Below are 24,051 nucleotides of genomic sequence, written 5' to 3' on the forward strand. Positions count from 1 at the left end.
ACAAACTTGTTCTTAACTCCCATTTACACATTTTTTCTGACATTCACTAATGTTTTCGTATTTGGGATTTGTCCTAGAACAGAATCTATGCACACTCAGGAGCACTCTTAAGCACATTTGAGTGCAGACATGTTTGTGCAAAATAATTGTTTATTGTGTTTTCTTCAGTTCCACAGTTGTATAATATTATAGAGTTTACAATAAAATGCTTCATTTATAATATTTTCAGTAATCATTTTCATTATTTTACAAAGCATTATGATCTTTTAAAATAAATAAACACTACACTAACACTTCATGTAACACTCCACCATGTAGTGCATATTTACCTCCACCAAGAAGGTCATGTGTTCAATGCAGTTTGTTGGTTGGTTTGTTAGCTGGTTTGTCTGTCCGTTTGTCAGCATTACAGAAAAACTACCAGGCCAATTTTCATGAAACTTGGTGGAGGGGTCTTTGTGTGGGCCAAAGAAGTACCCATTAAATTTGGGAGCGGGTCCGAGTCATGGGGTGGATCCATGTATTGTTTTCCATGTATTACACCAGTGTCTATGGTAAACTGAACTGAATTTGTCGTGCATGGGCGAACCCGTCATTATTACAGGGAATGGTGTGCTGCCATTCTTAGGACCTTTCTCAAGAACAAATTTAAGAAAAAAGATATTGGTGAATGAGGCCCATTCCTCTGTTGTCTAAACTGCTTGTTAGCAAACAGAAAATATCCACGTGGTGAAATTTTTAGTCACTGATCTAATCAATGTCCAGTTTTTCATATATCTGTAAAAAGAAAAACATAATAAATAATGTTAAAATCGCAAACATAATTTAAAAAGTCCTTTCAGGTTTTTCTTTGCATTTTTTTTCAGAATTCATCATCATTAAAATTTGAGTAGTTTCCAGGTCTACAACCCATATGAATAAGCACAATAAATCAGTATAAACGTAACACAGTGTTCATATAATACTGTGGTTATATCTCCTAGTGATCCTCATATAGCACCAGTGTGGGAATACTGAAGGTTTTACTAATAAGACTACAGTACAAAGCTCTGAGAGGAGTTTACCTTCCTCTATTCTAGTCATGTGAATTATTATCTATGTGATCTGGACAGATTCCACTTTTTCTGGTCTGGTCATGTGCTTTATAGTCTATGTGATCTTAAATGTCTGTCAGATGTGAGTTCTGTCCAATGTGTGTCGTTATCAAAATCACAAAGTCTCTGTTCTGACATTATTACACATATTACATTTTCTGTATACTGTTGTCTTTGTAGATACACGTCACATTTTGTTCCATTCTGTTTTCTAATTTTAGCATTCTTCTACGTAGGAATCTAAATAAATTTATAGGAACAGCTGATTTGTAATCACTAATGATTATATTTTAATACAAAGCCTCCTCAGCTCTGACCTGTAGATTAGGCAAAGCTGCAACTTTGAATTCTTTTAATATCATTTTTCTTTTTAGATCACATTTTAATTCATTTAGTTAATGATTTCACTATCGGTGAGAAAGCAGCAGGGATTTCCTGAAGTGCTATAGAATGTAAAGAGTGTTTCAAATGAGAGGTCAGTTACAGATCAGATGACCTGCGGAGTGTCAAAGTGCTGAAGGTCATTTAATTATCCTTAGTGTGGCATTTATCCAACAAACGATACAAAAGTGAGGGTGAATGAGGAATTAGGATTTGTTTTGATGACGTCCTTGTGTTGACTGGATTCTCGTAATATCATAAATTTAGCACGGAATTTTTCAGTCATATGTAAATTTTAGGAAACTTTTAAGCATCTGATGTGAGTGTACAGCAGATTATCCATATTCATGAGCAAGTTGCTGAGAACTGGCATTATCAAGAGGGTTCACATAGTGCGAGAATATACAAAAATCATAATGAGCTGATGCAGTAACACACTTTCCACTAGCAAAATTCATTCACCTACTGGACAGAGTGAGAGAGAGAGGGGTACAGCTCTCTGTGCTGTACAATCCAATGAGTTTAGTGTCATAGTTTCATGTCAGTACATTTCAGGGTGTGTCTCCTTCACATGTGACTTCAGAGAAAGCAGTGTTTTTGGCTGTTTGCCTGTAAATGACAATGAGACAAGGGGATTAAACACACTTTATGCAACTCTTGTTTACAGTAATGTAAATGTAACTTAAACAGTAATTTAAAGTAACGCTTTAACATGCTGGATTTGGGGGTAAAAGCACTGAGTTAAATAATTAGAAGGATAGCGGAAAAAGAGGTGTTAATTAATAGTTAAAGCTCAGTGGTTCCCCACATGTGCCCTTGTTGGAGAAATGGAAGAAGGCCTCTGAAATGGGAGAAGGCCTCTGTAAGATGAAGCCAACGGGAGAGGGCCTTGGCATACCAAAAAGGGACGATGCAAAGTAAGCAAAACACCAATATTAAAAGGGTAAAAGCTGGGATAGTGATAAGGAAACATAAGCAATGGTTGGGATGTAGCTGTGTCAGCATCCGTTTTGCATGGGCTAGCCCAATGCTGATAGTTAACACCTGCTTCAAGCCCAACGCATGATAGTTAACACCTGCGTTAAGGGTAAAGTGTCTGAGTTGAAATTGGGGACATGGTTGAGTGTCCGGGGTGAAACGAGGACACGGTTGAATATTATTTTTTATTTAACCAAAAAAGGACACTCTGGAAATAATGGGGTATGGAGTAATGAATTCTGGGTAAATCTGGGGAAATTTCTGGAAGCGAATGGGTTGGACCATGCAAAACACCGATGATGTAAGGGGTGTTACCATACAACCGTGTTATGCGTTTATTGGTTACATAGGTTTAGCATACAGGTAAAATTTTAGATATAAGTGCATGATTTTCTGTATTATATTCAGTCACTCCCTGGGACCTGACTCAGTTTGTTGTATTTTGTTCACTGCTGAATGCAATAAACTAACACTGCATCGGACTCCTGAAGACTTTGACTGCTTTTTGAAACTTAGACTTTATTTTTAAAAAAGAAGAACTTAGTATAGGAAGTAGAGCACTGAGTGTGGAAAAGGGACTCGGTCACATCTGGCCCTGACTGGGGAGTCTCTCCCACACCTGCTTACTGTTTTCGCAACCACGCCCTCTCTGAGAGACAAGAAAAATGTGAACAGACGGCTGCTAGTCCTCTTTCACTGAACAGTGTGACAATAAAAACAATGAGAGTTTGGGCCACAGAGAATCACATTTCAGAGAGGGAATGTGTGTGTTGGTTGTGTACTTCCATACCTTAAACTGACTGGGTTGGATTTTTAGAGACTGGTTAGAAATCATTGTCATATGTCATATCTGATTGGTCTGATAGATGTTGAACTCGTTAAACTTGTTTAAAACGAGGGAGGTGAGAGACGATGACAAGAAAACAAGGAAACTAGATTTATCTTTGTCTTTGCAGATCAGCATTAGTGGATCGTGTTGGTTTTAATTCAATCTGTCAATTTGTTTGATACATTTTTGTTGATGTACTGAAAAATAATAGAATAATGATCTGCTTTTGGTTTCAAGTGGAGGACTAATAATAAAAGTCACACCAGATGGAGCAGAGAGACAGTAAGTCTGTCAGGAAACACTGACAATATTTTTTCATTCTGAAGAGATTTTTTGTTCTGAAGACATTATCAAAGTAGAATTTCTCATGTATTATTATCCAGCAGTTTCCAAATCACAGAACTGTAGTCAATACTGGGGCAACTATAATCTCTAGTTTAAGCAGGAAAGGATTTAACATTACTTTGTAGCACAGTTTTAAAACAGACTTTAAATTACAAAATACAACCATGCTGTTCTGAGCTTTAATCTCTACTGATGACCCTGTCTGGTATCTGTAGTTTAAAAGAGAAGCAAAATGGACGTGTTTTTGTTAATGCATTTTTGTGTAATAACAAAAAGTTGTGATATGGCTTTGTTAGAGAGATGTTCTGTGTGACTTTTTATACAAGTCTGCATTGTCATCTAAAGTGAATAATTCTGTCTCCTCTTTCTTTTCTCTCCTCCAGTGGAGCAGAGTGTTGGTTGTCACTCTGCCGAGGGTTTGAGTGTCAGTATGTCAGCTCAGACTGGAGGTCACATCATAGCACCAGTTCTCTCACACACAACAGTTACTGGAAATGTTACAGTTATAACTAATGTTTCTGGTAAGGAGGGAATGTTACAGTTATACCTAATGTTTCTGGCAAGGAGGGAATGTTATAGTTATAACTAATGTTTCTGGTAAGGAGGGCAGCATTTTTTACTCTGTAGTCCTAAAATTAATGACATTTTAGTGGATAATTTACAGACATCCTCTCATACAGCTGTCCACTAGACAAAGCAGTTACTGACTACACTATCAACACTCACCTGCTTCAGTAAACCCACATTCTCCATGTGCTCTCCACTCCATAACCTCCACTCTCTAACCCACCTCCTCCACACAGACTCACACACACCAACCTGACTGAGCTCTAAGCCAAAACCCACCAAAACCCAACCCTCTAACCCACCTCCTCCACACAGACACACACACCAACCTGACTGAGCTCTAAGCCAAAACCGAACCGACCCAAAACCCAACTTTCTAACCCACTTCCTCCGCATGGACTCACACACCAGCCAAACTGAGCTCTAAGCCAAAACCACCCTAAGCACATTCACATACTGCTCTACGCTACCAACAAAAAATTAATCTACTGAATCTGAGCCTATCCTGTTGTGATGTGCTATGTATTGCACAGATACAGTATAGATTTTTCTAAAAAAGGTAAAAACATCTACACTGTTTTCATGTGTGTAGTAGTAGTAGTAGTACTGATAGAAACAGTGGATATTACAGTAAAACCATCGTCTTTTCACAGGAAGCAACGAGTCTGCAATTACACAGTCACAGAATCCTGGTAAGTATAAAACTCAGTCCTGTTTCAATAATAATGCCCTGTAAACATGTCCACTTACTTTCACTTTTTACTTCTTTTCCAGAATCACAGGGTAAAAATGAGACAAAGTTCTTTGTCAGTATTGAGGTCACATCACGATTCTCATCAAACTAGACCCGCCCTTAAACCACTAACTATTAGGAATACTATAACAGCGTAAATATATTAGGACATTTGTATAAATAGATTCAATAGCACCAACTTCCACTATCACAAAACACCAATGGCCACCAGAAAATTCTGACCTTAACCCCATTGAAATCCTTTTGGATGTGTTGGAGAAGACTTTAAGGAGTGTTTTGACATCCATGTCAATACAAGATCTCAGCCAAAAATTATTGCAACTCTGGATGGAAATAAGTGTTTTGACGTTGCAGAAGGTTGTCGAAACAATGCCACACCAGATGTGTGTCAAAGCTAAAGACAGTCCAACGAAGTATTAGAGTGTGCGAAGTATTAGAGTGTGTTTTTTTTTGGTCTGGCAGTGTACATAATGCATGTCCAATGTCCAATCTCTTTGTTATTTTATTACTTAGCAACGAGAGTGATTCAAGCAAACAGGGCTGCATTTGTCTCTTATTCTTCTAGCTTCTGTTTTGTTGTGAATCGTTCTGTAAAAGTCATATTAAACTTGTAGTGCTAAATTTCAACAGGAAGCAACAACCTTGTGGACACACACTCACAGTGCTCTGCAAAGCACTACACACAGTTCTCTAACAATTCTGATTTCTAAATGAACAAAATCTTGATCTTTCATTTAACATTAAAATAGCACAAAGTCAACTAACTGAAACTTGTAAAAGAGGCTGCGAGAGATTACTGGCAGTAGTAGTAGTAGTACTGGTGGAAATAGTGGCAAAAAAAAGATATTTGAGGCAGGAATATGTTTTAAGTAACTGAAATAACATTTTTTCTGCAGATCTGACCTTGATGTGTCTGGAGTATAAGAAGTCTGTCTATAAAGATTATGTGTACATGAAAGAGTATAACTCCCTCCTTGGTCAAAATGTGCTGCTTACGGACTGCTACACTGAGCTGCTGATCATTCAGAGACACAGAGGACAGAATGAGAGAGAAAAAGAGATTTGCTTCAGAGGAGAGAAGTTCTTCAGTGCCAGAGACAGTGAGAAGTACAGTAACTTCACTGTGGAGCAGTTTTTCAGTCCAGATGATCATGGACTCATTCCAAAAGCAGTTGTTCTCCAGGGAAACTCTGGAAATGGCAAATCATTCACTGCACAGAAGATTATGTTGGATTGGGCATCTAGTAAACTCTATGCAGACAATTTTGATTTTATTTTTCACCTGAAATGTGAAGACTTTAACAAAATTTCTGAGGAGAAAAGTCTGGTGGAGCTCCTGAGATACAGTCAGAGTTTAACACCAGCACAGATCTCACAGATATTACAGCACTCACCAGAGAGAGTTCTCTTCCTCATAGATGGCTTTGATGAACTCAAACTCTCACAAGACAACATGTCCAACCTGTCTCTGCCCACTGTCCAAACTCCACCCTCACCTGAGTCCACTCTGAAAGCCCTGCTGAGTGGACGCCTGCAGTATAAGTCCTCCCTACTGGTTACCACCAGGTCTACAGCTACAGATAGACTGAATGAGCTGCTCAAAAAACAACCCCAACGATTTACTGAGATTATGGGCTTCTCTGAGAGGGGGGTGGAGGAGTATTTCCAGAGGTTCTTTAAAGATGATCAGCTCTTACAGACACAGGCATATGAGCTTGTGAAGACAAATGAAACCCTCTTCACTGCCTGCTCCATTCCTGTGATCTGCTGGATCATCTGCACAGTCTTCAGAGAGAGGTGCAAAGATGGTTTTGATGCATCAAGTGGACTGGATACAACCACCTCCATATATGTTGACTTTGTGTCCACTCTGCTGGAGCACCGCTGCCAGGGTTTGAGTCAGCCTGTCCCCAGCCTGCTGAGGAGTCTGGGCCAGCTGGCAGAGAGAGGGATGCTGGAACAGCAAGTCCTGTTTGATAAGAAGAGTGTGTCTGAAACAGTCTCAGATCCTACTAATAATCCTTTTCTGTGTAAATTTCTATTTAAGAGGAAAATCCGCCAGGAGACAATGTTCAGTTTCTTGCATCTCAGTTTTCAGGAGTTCTTCACTGCTCTTTACTATGCTCTGTTGAATGAAGAGGAATCCCAAAGGATTGTTAGAGACCTTCTTCAATCTTTAGACTCAACACAGCTTGAACAGCAGAGGAATAACAAACTCTACTTCCTGCCAGTGATCCAGTTTCTCTGTGGTCTGTCTAATGAGGAAGTCAACATTTCTCTTGTGGAAACACACAAGCTCTCTGTTTCCCCAAACATAAAAGCACAGCTGAAGGAATGGATCATCTGTTTATGTAAAGAAAGAGAAAGAAAATCTCCCATTCAGCGGAGGATTGCTCAACCCTCCAAAGATATGAACATGAAGAACCCAGTCCTTCAAGAAGGGAACATGTACCTCCATAGAGATATGAGGATGTTCATTCTTTACTGTCTCTATGAGCTCCATGATGAGGACTTTGTGAAGAAAGCTGTTGAGATTTGGGAGAACATTGATCTTTCTGGTATTCCCCTGAGGAGGACAGACTGTTGGGTGCTGCAGTACTGTCTACAGTTCTGTCCACACATCAAAAAACTCTCTTTCATTTGCTGTAATATCACAGCTGAGAAATTAAAGATTCTTCAGCCTGCAGTGTCCAAGCGTGAGGAGTTAGCGTGAGTACCTCTGTACTACTTTACCACATATTATTACAAATTTTGATTTTGACCAAATCTGAACAACAATAGTAACCTCATTCAGCTTTACTAACTAATAAATTGAGACTTTGATTGGTTTATGAAGTGATTGCTGAAATTTGATTTTGGAGGTTGATGGTGGAGAACCTGTCAGACGATGACATCGGTGTTCTTGTCTCAGCTGTGGGAGAAGGAAAAAACCTGAGTTCCCTTGAGTAAGAACTGTTAATACAGTCCTAACACATCACATAACGTTTAGTTACTTCATTTAATTTCAGTTTTATACTAAATGTCTGAAAAAGAAACATTGGTTCTAAAAAAAAAGGGCTACCCCTCAATAATGTGTAAGTGGTTTGGATATTCCAAATCTGATTGAATCAGTCTATCATAAATTGCGAGCTTATCAAAGATACTGTTCATACAGCAGCTGGGAACAGAACCAATCTTTTTAACCTCCTTAAAGGGAAACACTTGACACAACATATGATGATGAGTGCATTGTTCTTAGTCAAGACAAGACCTAAACAAACGTTTCTCACCGAAACTGTGAGAGAATCACTCCACTCAGTCAAACACGAGAAAGAGGTAACAGATATGGTAGCTTTTTACCAAACACAACATATGGTCCCAGTTAAAACATTCAAAAACCAGGGCTTCAGAAGACTGACACGAAACTGTTGATCCATGTCATGACAACCTAGATAAAAGTACTTTCCAAACATTGCCATTCCATGCATGTATGTCATATATTACTGCTGTATATTACGGGTAAAATTCAAAATGTGAAATATTTTGCTAGATGATCCATTTATGGATCCCAATTTGAGTCTCACCATCCATTTAATTTAATACTGGAAACTGTGCAGTGTCCACGTGCAAACAGGCAGTCTCTCAGTTGTTTCCAGCTGGGTTGTACTGTATGGTAAGTTATTTTAAAAATCGTGATAAATATTGTGAATTGCGATACTGAGTAAAAATACCACAATACGTTATTTGACTGCATCGCCCACCCTTAGTCATGGCTCTCTCTCTCTTTCTCTCTCTCTGGTACATATATCTCTTAAACTGTTGTTGAATGTATAGACTCATACCCACACCACTGATATTCTCAAACTCAAATCACTTACAAATAAAACACCTGTTCATGGATGATACTGTGTCATTATTTCCAATGTTATCTATCAGGTGTGATCACTTTTTGTTCATCTGACATTGAAAAAATCTACTATTTTAAAAAGATACTAGCATGAAAATATTCACAAATTCCATGTGTTGCTCATGATTTTTAAGTAAAAAGAATACTATCTGTGTGTGTGTGTGTGTGTACTGAGATTTTTTATTTGTTCATCTCCCACAGACTGCAGAACAGTGTTATGTCAGATCAGGGTGTGCAGCAGGTCCTCTGTTTTCTCAACAAACAGAAGAATGTGGATGAATTTTACCTCACAGTGAAGACCATCACTCCAAACACTGCTGCCATGATCATAGAATTTTTCCAGAATGAAATGATTTTAACAGATATAAGGTAACAGTTATTTCAGTCCATTAATGAAACAAAGTTTCCTCTTGTATCTTTGTTCTTCAACTACAAAAAATGTTATACTTCCTTCTTACTGCTCTCCACTGCTTTGGTATATTAATATTAATCTTTGGTATATTAATATTAATCTTCCCAAATCATGTGATCATTCCTCTGTATCAGTACATGATGTGTGTGTTCTCTGAATGAATGTTGTGTCTGGTATGTCTGTCTAACTCTCTAAAAGCAGCACTATGATGGTCAATCAGACATTTGGTCAGATCATTCAGAAAACACATTTACAGTATCTGACTAACAACAGGGTTTATTACTGACTGTATATGACATAGAGAAGAGCCTGGATATGGAGAGAGCTGAGCTCATTACTGACTGTGTTTATCTGACTCTGTGTTCATTACTGTGCTTAGTTGTGTCTGTGTTCATTATTGACTGTGTTCAGTTGTTTCTGTGTCCATTACTGACTGCGTTTAGTTGACTGTGTGTTCATTACTCACTGTGTTTAGTAGATTCTGTGCTCATTACTGACTGTGTTTAATTGACTCTGTGCTCTGATTGACAGTGTTAAGGTGTGTGGGTTAGGTGTTAAGAGTTTCTGCTCATCTCTCAGTGTGTCAGTCACAGATGGAGACTTCAGGTAAGAAAATCTTTCTGAACCACTCTCACAGTTTAATTTTGTGTTATAAACACGTTTTTTATTTTCACTCCTATTTATATAGGTAATAACATAAGCAGTCATTCCTCAATATAAAATAAAGCACAGGATAACGGTGTAGTGAATGTACATTTGTGACGAGTGTAACAGAAGACCCAAGTGCAGAGCTCTGGTACTTTAATAAATCCGTTCAACAAATCCAAATCAGAATCCTCAGGAATAGTCAACAAACACAAGCCAGGGTCAAAAATCCAACGAAGAGCCAACAGGAATAGTACAAACAATACAAAATCGCAAGACAATGAGCAGGGTCAAAAAGGCAGGCAAAAAGGTCAACACAGGAACAGAATTTCAGATACAGCAATGGTTCAACAACGTTCAGCAGAGCAAGCTCAATACCTCACAAAGAGGTGCCTGTAACTGCAGTCCTTAAATCCCCCAGTGGTGATTAGGGGAATTTGCTGCAGGTGTGTTAAAACTCAGGAGACTCAGAACATGGGCGTGGCTGAACAGAGGATTGGCTGGAAGCAGGTCTGACAGCATTCTCTGATACACTCTCTAAATGATGAATTAATATCTGTGCTGTGAGATTTCATGAAGGAATTCTGTACATTTAACTGTGTCTGTTTCTTGGTTTCAGGCTGTCTGTTGAAGATTACAGGTGGGTGTGCGGATCCTCACAGACTGAACCATCACTCTCAGGAATCAGTCTCACCTGTCCACACTCACATATATCCAACATCAACTGGACAACATTCACCCAGGCTGGTTACAGAATAAAAGAGAGAGAAAAGTATGATGTCTGCACACCACTGATTTTTTCACACACACACACGCGTGTACATGCACACACGCACACGCTGTTAGATGAAAATTACTAAACCACACACATTAGAAGTCAAAGGCAGTCTTGTTTATTTTTGCAGCAAGGAGACAAGTCACACAATGACACAATCCAGCATCACAGTAGTGAGTTGTCTAATCTTTGTATGCTAGGGTCAACCTTTTTATGAACTAAAAAGCAAGCTGCACAATACGGGAGGGGCTTTTTGGATTTCATGTTCCTTATATGGAAATACAGAAATAGGAACTTGTTTATGACACCCCATGACATTTTAGCTGACTATTTGTTAATTACAAGGCATTTTCCTGTTACTGTCGCACTAGCTCTGTCCTTATTTAACACACACCAGACCTTAGCTCAGCAGTTATCTAACCGTATTCATTTAGCCTCTATCCAATAGGCACATGTAAGCATGAGAAAGCAGTTTTCTTACAGAAGGAAGAACACATTTTTCCAACACACACCTAACATTAATGGATGGAGAAGTTGCTGAATTGAATAACACAACCCAGATGTCTGTCTCGGTCTCTCTCCTTCCACACAAATCTTTGACTGTGCTTTTTCACTAATATTTACCATTTATATCCGAGGTTTTTTTTTTTTATCTGATAATGAATGTCTATCTTGGAGATAGATGTTATGCTGGTGGTGTGGTGCAGGACCCAAGTGCAAAGACACGATGACAAACGGAAGACTTTTACTCACAAAATAAAGATGAAAATACAAGTGCAAACAGGAACAAACTGGATAACAAAAAGGTGCAGCGTGACAGTGTGCAAAATACACAAATAGACCATGAACAAGGCAAACACTAGGACTTAAATAGAAGGAAAACTAAACAGGGCAACACAGGATTGGTTAAAACTAACAAGGTTAATAATCAGACAAACGGGAACAGGTGAGGGGCAGAGACAGACACAGAACGGGAGCACAAAGACATATCCAACTAAAAGTCCGAAACGAAGGTGCAGGTTGTGACAGAGCCCCCCCCCCTTAAGGGGCGGCTCCCAGACGGCCCAAAACAGAAAGTTCAGAACAGACCGGGTGGGTGGGGGGCGCACAGAGGGATGACTGAAGGTGCTGCTGATGGGTCCCCTCTGCGGCTGAGCAGGTGAGGGGTTGACTGGAACAGACTTTCCAAACCGGCAGAGGAACAGGAACTGAGCAGACTCTTCAAACAGCCTCGACGTCGGCTAGAGGGCTGAGCTGGGTCGGGGAAAGGGCCTCGGGACCAGGACAGGGCGTCAGCACGGGAGCTGACCAGGGCCAGGAAAGCGGCCTCAGGAATAGGGCAGGACAGCACACCCTCCATGGTGCGCCGGGCAGCGCATTCCTCGCGCATCCTCCAATGGAGCCTTCGGAGACACTGCTTGAAGGTGCTTCAGGGGATTCAGGGAGGCAGAGACAGGAGACCCAGGAGCGGACACAGCCCTAGAGATGGTTGGGCCCAGCACCACAGTTCATGTGGTGCCTGGGTCTAGGGCTGGGAGCCCCCCCGCCCCGGGTTAGGGGCTGGAGAACCTACCGAGAGGGAGCCCCGCCGCACCCAGGTCAGGAGCTGGAGCCGTCTCTGCCCGGGAAACAGAAGTGTCTTGCTGGGTCCTTGTGTGGTCTATCGTTCTGTCACACTGGTGGTGTGGTGCAGGACCCAAGTGCAAAGACACGATGATGACGGTGACAAACAGAAGACTTTTACTCACAAAATAAAGATGAAAATACAAGTGCAAACAGGAACAAACTGGATAACAAAAAGGTGCAGCATAACAGCGCGCAAAATACACAAACAACGATAGACCATGAACAAGGCAAACACTAGGACTTAAATAGAAGGAAAACTAAACAGGGCAACACAGGATTGGTTAAAACTAACAAGGTTAATAATTAGACAAACAGGTACAGGTGAGGGGCAGAGACAGACACAGAACAGGAGCACAAAGACATATCCAACTAAAAGTCCAAAACGAAGGTGCAGGTTGTGACAGATAGAGCTGGATGAACAGGTTAATTCTCTGCTGTCTTTCCTCCACTCTGTGTCTGTTGTTTGTTCTGCTAGAATGCTCCCTGTTGCATATACATTGTGTGTGTCTTTTTGATACTGTAGGTCTTTGTGTGTTAATCACTGTCTCTATTCCTACAGGGGGACAGACTTGGATGAGCAGTTCGATGCTCTGATGTCTTTCCTGAACTCTGTGTCTGGTCTGAAGAAGGTGGATCTGAATGTGATCAGTCTGACTGAGAGCTGGGCTGCCAGGATTCTCTCCCTCATCCAGACCTGCCCCAGTCTACAGGACATCAGGTGAGAGAAATGCCTCCCAATGACAGTAATTCCATACATTCATCTCTGCTCTGCTATAACTGCTCTTTGTCTTGTGAGTGTGTGTATGTAAGGGAGAAAGACAATCTGTATAACCACCTTTAGAATGAAATTTTTTGCTCATTATTCACTATACACTGTGCTCCACCTGACTCTGTGTTCATTAGTGACTGTGTTTGACTCTATGTTCTGATTGACAGTGTTGAGGTGTGTGGGCTCAGTAATTTGAATCTCTGCTCGTCGCTCAGAGCGTCAGTCACAGATGAAGACTTCAGGTAACAAACTCTTTAAGATCCACTCTCTCAGTGTCATTTAGGGTTGGAAACATGTTTTTATTTTCAGCCATACCTTAATGTAACATAACCAATCATTCTTCAATGTGATATAAGACACATGATAACTTTATGGTGTATATACGTTCTTTTATGCACACAGGGACATGATGTAATGTCTGTGCAGTGAAATTTGAAAAAGTAATTCTGTAGATGTGTAAATGTAAATTTGGTGTTAGACTGGGTTTCAGGTTGTCTGTTAAGAATTGCAGATGGAGGTGTGGATTCTCCCAAGAGATGTGTAATGCTGTGAGATTTCATGAAGTAATTTAGTAGCTGTGTAAATGTAACTGTGTCTTGGAATTGTTTTCAGGTTGGATCTTGAAGATGCCAGTTTGACTATTTTTTCAGAGATGGATGAATACTCCAGCCCACAGACTGAACCGTTAATCTCAGAAATCAGTCTTACCTGTCCACGCTCAGAGACATCCAACATCAACTGGACAAAATTCACCCAGACCATTTATGGAGTAAATATCTCCAGAGAAAAGTATGATCTCTGACACTGACCCCCCCAACACACACACACACACACACACACACACTTTTCCCTAACAATAGCCTAACTGAGAGAGTTAGTAAATGAAACTTTGTAACATGAGTCCATTACAAATTCTCTCTCCTCTCATACGTCTCTCTATCACCTATTTTTCTGTATTTCTGTCTGAGTGTTTCAGTGATTAAGTATATGTTTCATACAGTTCTCCGGAGTATGACCGGTTGGATGATCTACTGTCTTTCCTGAACTCTGTGCCTGGTCTGAAGAAGGTGGATCTTAATGTGATCAGACTGACTGAGAGCAGGGCTGTCAAGATCCTCTCCCTCATCCAGACCTACCTCAGTCTACAGGACATCAGGTAAGAGAAACAACTGCCCATACATTTACTTTCATCCCGTTATTACGACTATTTCTTTGTGTGTGTGTGTGTGTGTGTGTGTGTGTGTGTGTGTGTGTGTATGACTGAGAGCGAGAGAGAGAGAGAGAGAGAGAGAGAGAGAGAGAAAAGGGGAGGCATCAATTACATGACCACCAAAGAATATTCAATTGTGCTTTGTGTTCATTCCTGACTGTGTTTGATTGACTCTGTGCTCATTACTGTTTGTGTTTAGTTGACTTTGTGTTCATTACTGACTGTGCTTAGTTGATTGTGTTCATTATTGACTATGTTTAGTTGACTCTGTGTTGATTACTGTCTGTGTTTAGTTAACTCTGTGTTCATTATTGACTGTATTTAGTTGACTGTGTGTTCATTACTGACTGCATTTAGTTGACTACGTGTTCATTACTGACTGTGTTTAGCTGACTTTGTGTTGATTACTGTTTGGTTGACCCTGTGCTCTGATTGACAGTGTTACAGTTCAGAACAGTAATGAGAGTCTCTGCTCATCTCTCAGAGTATCAGTCACACAAGGAGACTTTTGGTGAGAAACTCTTTATGAACCACTCTCTCAGTGTCATTCTCGGTTATAAACAGTTTGTGAAAAAAGGTGTGAACGTGTCGAACCAGCACTTTTCAAAACAAACTGACGCCCATGGGTGTATCTAATCCCTTTCCAATGTGTTTGGCTGACCAAGCCTGCTAACGGAGTTGAGCAATGCCTTGCCCATATACCTCAGCTCAATAATCTGATTGTAGACGACACGATGATACCAGGTGTATATTATATGCCTATACAAACGGAATTATTGTTGTATATTTGTAGTGTGGTTTAGTAGCGATTTGGGATCGTTTGTCCAATATACATGCCAGGAGTGTTTTGTTTAACCCGTAGACTCTTAACATGATGTATTTACTTCAACGTCAGTTGTGTAGGCGGTCGTTTACGCTGCTAAAAGAATGTGGTCATATGTGGTCCAGGCCACCTCCGAATGTGGTCTGAGCGATCGGACTTTGATGCGACCTTAATGTGCATTGGGTGTGTTTACACCTGTACTTTAGAGCTGTCGACATGTGATCTGATCACCGAAATCGGAGCTGACGCAAGGTGTAAACAGGGCCTAACTGACTGTGTCTGGCTGAGTTTCAGGTTGTCTTTTGGAGAGGACACAAGGAAATCCTCAGAGATCTCCAGCCCACAGACTGAGCCATTATTCCCAGGAATCAGTCTCACCTGTCCATACTCAGAGATATCCAACATCAGCTGGGCAACATTCACCCAGATCATTCACAGATTAAAAGACGCCACAGAAGAGTATGTTTGCATACACTCCACTGATCACTCCAGACGGTTTAAAAGGTGAAGTGTTCACTACCATGTAAACACTGTGAACAGAGATTTAATCTTTTAACCATTTAATACATTTTCTCTCTCTAACTGAACACACACATACAGAAACACACACATTTAGATACTGTAGGTCTTTGTGTGTTAATCATTGTCTCTACTCCTACAGGTGGACAGACTTGGATGAGCAGTTCAATGCTCTGCTGTCTTTCCTGAGCTCTGTGCCTGGTCTGAAGGTGGTGGATCTGATTGTGATCAGTCTGACTGAGAGCTGTGCTGCCAGGATCCTCTCCCTCATCCAGACCTGCCCCAGTCTACAGGACATCAGGTTAGAGAAATACCAATCCATGACAGCAATCCCATACATTCATCTCTGCTCTGCTATAACTGCTCTTTGTCTTGTGAGTGTGTGTGTATGTAAGGGAGAAAGACAACCTGTATAACCACCTTGAGAATGAAATTTTTTGCTCATTATTCATTACACACTGTGCTCCACCTGACTCTGTGTTCATTAGTGACTGTGTTTAGTTGACTCTGTGCTCTGATTGACAGTGTTAAGGTGTGTAGGTTCAGTAATTTGAATCTCTGCTCATCACTCAGAGCGTCAGTCACAGATGGAAACTTCAGGTAACAAACTCGTTAATATTCACTCTCTCAGTGTCATTTAGGGTTGGAAACATGTTTTTATTTTCAGTCATACCTGTACAATTGACAACATAACCAGTCATTGCTCAATGTAATATAAGACACATTTGCTCATCATTCACTACTGACTCAGCTGACTCTGTGTTCATTCATTACTGTGTTTAGTTGGCTCTGTGTTCATTAGTGACTGTGTTTGACTCTATGTTCTGATTGACAGTGTTGAGGTGTGTGGGCTCAGTAATTTGAATCTCTGCTCGTCGCTCAGAGCGTCAGTCACAGATGAAGACTTCAGGTAACAAACTCTTTAAGATCCACTCTCTCAGTGTCATTTAGGGTTAGAAACAGGTTTTGATTTTCAGTCATACCTCAATGTAACATAACCAATCATTCTTCAATGTGATATAAGACACATGATAACTTTATGGTGTATATACGTTCTTTTATGCACACAGGGACATGATGTAATGTCTGTGCAGTGACATTTGAAAAAGTAATTCTGTAGATGTGTAAATGTAAATTTGTGAGTTTGACTGGGTTTCAGGTTGTCTGTTAAGAATTACAGATGGAGGTGTCTAATGCTGTGAGATTTCATGAAGTAATTTAGTAGATATGTCAATGTAATTGTGTGTTTTGGAATTTTCAGGTTGGATCTTGGACATGATGGATGGAGTAGATTTTCAGAGAGGGGTGAATCCTCAGATGAATCTTCAGTTGAATCCTCAGAGATCTCCAGCCCACAGACTGAACCATCACTCTCAGGAATCAGTTTCACCTGTCCATACTCAGAGATATCCAACATCAACTGGACAACATTCACCCAGATCATTCACGGAATAAGAGACGCCACAGAAGAGTATGTTCTATGACACTCCACTGATTCCTCCAGATGTTTTAGATTAGATTACATTCAACTTTTTTGTCATTGTGCAGAGTGCAGGTACAACGCAAATGAAATGCAGTTAGCATCTAACCAGAAATGCAAAAGAATAGTACTATTTGCAGATAAGTGTAGGTATAAGTGAGTATTACAGGATAAGTGAAGCTATATCTTACAGTTTGTACAGTGTTATTGACAGTGGTGAGCAATATATATGCAGATTAATATTTATGTATAATATATTAACTAGTTCAAGTTCAAGTTTATTTAGAGCCCAATATCACTGTTTACAGTCTCAAAGGGCTTTATAGGCCACAACAGTCAGATCAAAATATGATGGCACCCCCTGACTTAATCCTCATGGCGGGCAAGAAAAAACTCCCCAAAAACCCAAGAGGGAAATGGGAAAATGGGAGAAATCTTGAGGAGGACCACAGAGAGAGGAGACCCCTCCTTGGTCAGACAGGTGTGCAATAGGTGCCGACCACGTGGGCAGTTACAGCTGAGAGTAAATTGGGGCATGAACAAAGGGGATGGTGATGTAGACAGGAGGCTGACGGGGGATGGAAGATGATAACACCAGGATGGATCAGTCCACAGGGCGGGAGGAGTCAGGATCACTGGTGTCTCAGGAGTAGCATGTGTGGCTCGACAGAGAGAGAGAGAGAGAGAGAGAGAGAGGGAGAGAGAGAGAGAGAGCGAGAGAGAGAGAGGCACATTGTTAGATGTTCATTTCCACATAATGGTTAAGGTAAATATACATCGTGTGCCGAGTGCAGGCAGAGACTCCAGCAAGACTAGCTAGTACAGCGTAGTTAAAAGGGAGAGCTAGAAGGTAATAAGGACATGATGGCACTCTGGGACACAAGGCGGCCACCCACTCCACAGTCAACAAACCTGAGTGAACATGTTAAAGTGGGGGGGTGACAGCATCCAAACATCCCAGTTCACCAAACAATCTATGCCCGAGAACCCTCCAGATCTGCTCCTTTGCCTAGTAAAGAGCTATTAGCAAAAGGCATGGCTAAACAGATAAGTTTTCAGCCTTGACTTAAACATAGAGACTGTGTCTGAGTCTCGAACATTAATTGGGAGGCTATTCCATAACTGTGGGGCTCTGTAAGAGAAGGCTCTGCCCCCTGCTGTAGCCATCATAACTCGAGGTACCAACAAATAGCCTGCACCTTTTGATCTAAGAAAGGCGTGGTGGATCATAAGAGACCAGGAGTTCGCGCAGGTACTGTGGCGCAAGACCATTTAATGCTCTATATGTTGATAGTAAGATTTTATAATCAATACGAGATTTGACTGGGAGCCAGTGCAGTGTGGATAAGATAGGGGTGATGTGATCATATTTTGTGGTTCTAGTAAGAACTCTGGCTGCTGCATTCTGAACTAACTGTAGCTTATTTATACACCTATTAGAGCATCCAGACAGTAAGGCATTACAGTAGTCTAATCTAGAGGTAATGAAAGCATGAACCAATTTTTCAGCATCTTGAAATGACAATGCATTTCTTATCTTGTTAATATTTCTAAGATGAAAGAAGGCTATCCTGGTAATATTATCTACATGAGCTTCAAATGAAAGATTGGGGTCAATAATTACACCAAGATCTTTTACTGCCGCACCTGATGAAAGAGAAAGGCCATCCAGAGTAACTATGTGATCGGAAAGCTTACTCCTAGCTGCATGTGATCCTAGTACAAGTACTTCTGTTTTTTCAGAGTTGAGTGAGAGGAAGTTCGTAAGCATCCAGTGCCTAATATCCTTTAGACATTCCTCAATTTTGTTAAGTTGGTGTCTCTCGTCTGGCTTCGCTGAGACATACAACTGTGTGTCATCAGCATAGCAGTGGAAGCTAATACCGTGTTTACGAATAACATTACCTAGACGTAGCATATATAAAGAGAAAAGCAGTGGGCCTAAAACAGAACCTTGCGGGACTCCGAACTTTACCTCAGTATGTGCAGAGGACTCACCATTTACATCAACAAACTGATAACGATCAGTCAAGTAGGACCTAAGCCATAAGAGGGCCGTTCCCTTAACTCCAACAACATTTTCTAAATAATAAATAACTATGTTATGCACAGAGGTGAAGTTGACAGAGTTGGAGAGGGGAATGTATATGTATGGATTTTATGTACAGTACAGACAAAATATTTACAGTAGGATGTATGTACAATATAAATAATAGTAATCTGTACAATGTGAGAGGTTCAGCCAGTGCAAGAATGACCAGTGCACATATAAAATGTACAGAGACAGTGCAGTCATGAGTCCAATAAAGCTTAGTGTTGTGGTGTGGAGTTCAGCAGGGTCACAGCCTCATTAAAGAAGCTCTTCCTGAGTCTGCTGGTGCTGGAGTGACGACTCCTGTAACTCCTGCCAGATGGGAGGAGGGTAAAATGAACGTAGTTAGGGTGGCATGCATCCTTGATAATTTTCGCCCTGCCTAGGCAGCGTTTATTGTAAATGTTCTCAATGGTGGGCAGTTGGGTGCCGGTGATCCGTTAGGCAGTTTTCACCACCTGCTGGAGAGCTTTACGGTCTGCTGTGGAGCAATTGCCATACCACACTGACATGCAGTTGGTGAGTATGCTCTCAGTAGTACAGTTGTAAAAGTCCACCAGCATACTGGAACACAGATGAGCTTTCTTAAGGCTCCGCAGGAAGTAAAGGTGCTGTTGCACCTTTTTGATGAGTATGGAGGAGTTCAGGGACTAGGTGAGATCATCAGAAATGTGGGCAATTGAGTTGTAAGCTTGATACATACTCCTCTACTGTTCTGTTGATTGGGGCGTGTGCTTTGCTCCTTGCACACCTGAAGTCCACAACGATCTCCTTGGTCCTCTGGTTATTGAGGGCCAGGTTGTTGTCAGCACACCATGTGGCCAGGTGCTGGACCATTTCCCTGTAGGGCGTCTTATCGTCCCCTCTGATCAGGCCTACCACCCTGGTGTTGTCTGCGAACTTGACTATGGTGTTAGAACCATGCAGAGGAACGCAGTCATAGGTGAAGAGAGAGTACAGAAGAGGGCCCAGCACACACCCTTGTGGCACGCCGGTGTTCAAGGTGAGAGTGGAGGAGGAGAGGTTTTTTAGCTTGACACTTGACAGATTGGGCTCTGTCAGTCAGAAAGTCCAGTCCAGTTGCAAAGGGATGTAGTAATACTGAGCTGGCTTAGCTTGGAGATCAGCCTGGAGGGGATAACAGTGTTGAATGCTGAGCTGAAGTCAATGAACAGCATTCTGACGTAAGAGTTGGAACTGCCCAGGTGAGTAAGGGCAGTGTGGAGTGCCGTGGAGATTCATCAGGTGGGAGATCTGTTTTGAGAGTGACCTCCTTGTTTCCCTTTTTTGAAAGTTAGGAAACTCTGTGCTGATCGGATAGTTCAAATTACTGTGGAGCGCCTGGTTGGAACTCTAGCTTTGTTGTAGGAGAGGGGTTCCAGTCACCAGTCTTGCATTAAGGATTCTTTATTTATACTTGATCATGAACTTGAGGTAGTTACTTGTAAGTTGTGTTGTGTGTGTGTGTGGTTTCTAAACAGAGTGAACAGAATACAAATATAAATTTATCAAGAACAAAATACAAATGGGCTTAATATAAAACAATACAAAATACTTGCAAAAACATTGCCTTAATATGTAAAGCACACGCGCATTAGTGTGCATGCGCTAACAGGAAGAAACAGGTTAATCTCCCCCTAAGACGTAAACATTTGACTTGTTTACCTTGGAGGGGATCTCTAAGGGAGAGGACAAACTATTGCAGTGAACATTTCAATGTGTCGTCTAGCAATTATCACTTCCAACGCTAATGTTAAAGTTACATTCTCTGATGCTTCATTATGAACAACGATAAACAATTACAAACAGGAGAAACGCAGGCAACTTACGTTGTTCATAGACGCACAAGCAACACTATAACTGGACTAATAATGTCAACATGGACAGGTTTTGAGCTATATAACTGTAACTCCTGAAATTATAACTCCCCGTGCCGTTTTCGAACTTGTTCGTACATGACTAAGCTGTTTTACATTCAGCTGGCCAGTGATTGGCCTCTCAGTCCCCCCCAGTCTTAAAGGAGCGGGCAGCCTTTTTAACACTGGTCAAAGCGAGCGTAGAAGTAATTGAGCTCATCAGGGAGGGAGGCAGAGCGGGATGGGGGCACAATACTGGGTGGTTTGTATTCTGTGATGGTCTGTATGCCTTGATGCATGCGCCGGGGGTCCGAGGAATTGAAATGCTCTTCGATCCTCTGTTTGTATCTATGTTTAGCTTGGGAGATTCTCCTCCTCAGGTTGGCCCTGGCTGAGCTGTAAGCCTCCCAGTCTCCAAACCTGAAGGCTGCGTCTCTGGCTTTGAGCAGGAGGAAAATCTCTTTGTTCGTCCAGGGTTTCTGATTGGGGAAAGCTTTTATTTGTTTTTGTGTGGTCACTCTGTCCACACACTTGTTGATGTGATCCAAGACAGAGTTGGTATAAGAGTCAATGTTAGTCTGAGAGTCTGTGGTTGCACGGGCAGCAAACACATTCTAGTCTGTGTTTTGGAATTGGTGCGTAAGAGCAGAGTCAGCACCCTCCAACCAGACGGTCCTGATTGTGGGTTTCACATGTTTGATGACCAGGCTGTACTTGGGAAGCAGGAACAATGAAAGATCAGACTGTCCCAGGTGGTGGAGGAGATTGGCTTTGTAGGCATCAGCAACATTTGTGTAGACATGATCCAAGGTTTTATGTCCCCTTGTGATGCATGAGACATTCTGGTAGAATTGTGGAAGCACGGTACACAGGTTGCAAGGACTGAAGTCCCCAGCAACAATAAGGGCCCTGTCTGGATGCAGTGACTGCAGCTTGCTTGTAGCAGCACTGAGGTCTTTCATGGCTACTTTAGCATTTGCATCTGGTGGTACACAAGCTGAGGTAAAAATGATGCATGAAAACTCTCGTGGTAAATACAAAGCCTACACATAATAATCAGGTATTCCAGATCAGCACAGCAGTAGGTGTCAGCAAAGGTAGAGTTGCTGCACCATTTTTTATTCACATAGATGGATAAACCACCACCCCTACTCTTACCTGTTGCTACTGCAGCTCTGTCAGCCCTGAAGACCGTGCGCCCGTCCAGTTCCACCACGTTGTTTGGGACATCATTGTTTAGCCATGTTTCCATAAAAAAACATGAAGTTGCAGTCCATGAGCCTTCTGTGTGTGGGGGTCCAAGTCCTTAGTTTGTCCAGCTTGTTCATAAGACACCATACATTGGTGAGGAAGATGCTAGGTAGTGCTGGCTGGTGTGGATTTAGCCTTAGCCTAGCACGCAGACCTCCACTGTTCTCCTGTCTATGCGCCCGACACTTCCTGTTGGGGTGAGTTGTCCGCCGGTTGGCGGTGTCCTTTTGAACTCCAGTGGTAGTTGGTCGAAGCTGAACGGATAGTCCAAAACTATGTAGGTGCACCGATAGTTAATATCCAAAAGTGTATGTTTGCTGTATGTGATGTTCGCTCGGCTGAATTGGGCAAACACATAGGAAACAACCAGATAAATTAATACTATTTTGCGAAATCTGGTAAGACACTGAGCCTCGCGATGTGCCTGTGATGCCATCTTGGTCACACATAAAGTGAAACGCTAACTATAAAGCAAAAACTGTGAACCGAGATTTCACCTTTTAACCATTTAATATATTTTCTCTCAGCGATTATCTCTCTCACTAAACACACACACACAGAAACACACAATGTTAGATACTGTAGGTCTTTGTGTGTTAATCATTGTCTCTACTCCTACAGGTGGACAGACTTAGATGAGCAGTTCGATGCTCTGATGTCTTTCCTGAACTCTGTGTCTGGTCTGAAGAAGGTGGATCTGAATGTGAACAGTCTGACTGAGAGCTTGGCTGCCAGGATCCTCTCTCTCATCCAGACCTGCCCCAGTCTACAGGACATCAGGTTAGAGAAATACCTCCCCATGACAGTAATTCCATACATTCATCTCTGCTCTGCTATAACTGCTCTTTGTCTTGTGTGTGTATGTAAGGGAGAAAGACAACCTGTATAACCACCTTGAGAATGAAATTTTTTGCTCATTATTCACTACACACTGTGCTCCACCTGACTCTGTGTTCATTAGTGACTGTGTTTGACTCTATGTTCTGATTGACAGTGTTAAGGTGTGTAGGTTCAGTAATTTGAATCTCTGCTCGTCGCTCAGAGCGTCAGTCACAGATGGAGACTTCAGGTAACAAACTCTTTAAGATCCACTCTCTCAGTGTCATTTAGGGTTAGAAACAGGTTTTTATTTTCAGCCATACTTCAATGTAACATAACCAATCATTCCTCAATGTGATATAAGACACATGATAACTTTATGGTGTATATACGTTCTTTTATGCACACAGGGACATGATGTAATGTCTGTGCAGTGAAATATGAAAAAGTAATTCTGTAGATGTGTAAATGTAAATTTGTGTGTTAGACTAGGTTTCAGGTTGTCTGTTAAGAATTACAGGAGGTGTGGATTCTCCCAAGAGATGTGTAATGCTGTGAGATTTCATGAAGTAATTTAGTAGATGTGTAAATGTAACTGTGTCTTGGAATTGTTTTCAGGTTGGATCTTGAAGATGCCAGTTTGACTATTTTTTCAGAGATGGATGAATACTCCAGCCCACAGACTGAACCGTTAATCTCAGAAATCAGTCTTACCTGTCCACGCTCAGAGACATCCAACATCAACTGGACAAAATTCACCCAGACCATTTATGGAGTAAATATCTCCAGAGAAAAGTATGATCTCTGACACTGACCCCCCCCAACACACACACACACACACACACACACACACTTTTCCCTAACAATAGCCTAACTGAGAGAGTTAGTAAATGAAACTTTGTAACATGAGTCCATTACAAATTCTCTCTCCTCTCATACG

The 24,051-nt window shown here is 41.4% G+C and overlaps 1 protein-coding gene across 1 annotated transcript; it reads left to right on the plus strand.

The window, feature by feature from the left end:
* Positions 1–5,855: 5,855 nt before the first annotated feature.
* LOC115811282 (NACHT, LRR and PYD domains-containing protein 3-like) lies at positions 5,856–17,097 on the plus strand. The gene is made up of 14 exons (XM_030773429.1): positions 5,856–7,293; positions 7,378–7,657; positions 7,810–7,893; positions 9,036–9,203; positions 9,778–9,852; positions 10,511–10,531; positions 12,852–13,010; positions 13,229–13,303; positions 13,674–13,850; positions 14,062–14,217; positions 15,389–15,553; positions 15,756–15,914; positions 16,449–16,523; positions 16,875–17,097. The coding sequence occupies exons 1-14, from the start codon at positions 5,856–5,858 to the stop codon at positions 17,095–17,097; spliced, it is 3,255 nt and encodes a 1,084-aa protein (XP_030629289.1).
* The last annotated feature ends 6,954 nt before the right edge of the window (positions 17,098–24,051 follow it).

This window comes from Chanos chanos, chromosome 5 (genome assembly GCF_902362185.1).
Source record: "Chanos chanos chromosome 5, fChaCha1.1, whole genome shotgun sequence".
Classification (NCBI taxonomy): Eukaryota; Metazoa; Chordata; class Actinopteri; order Gonorynchiformes; family Chanidae; genus Chanos; species Chanos chanos.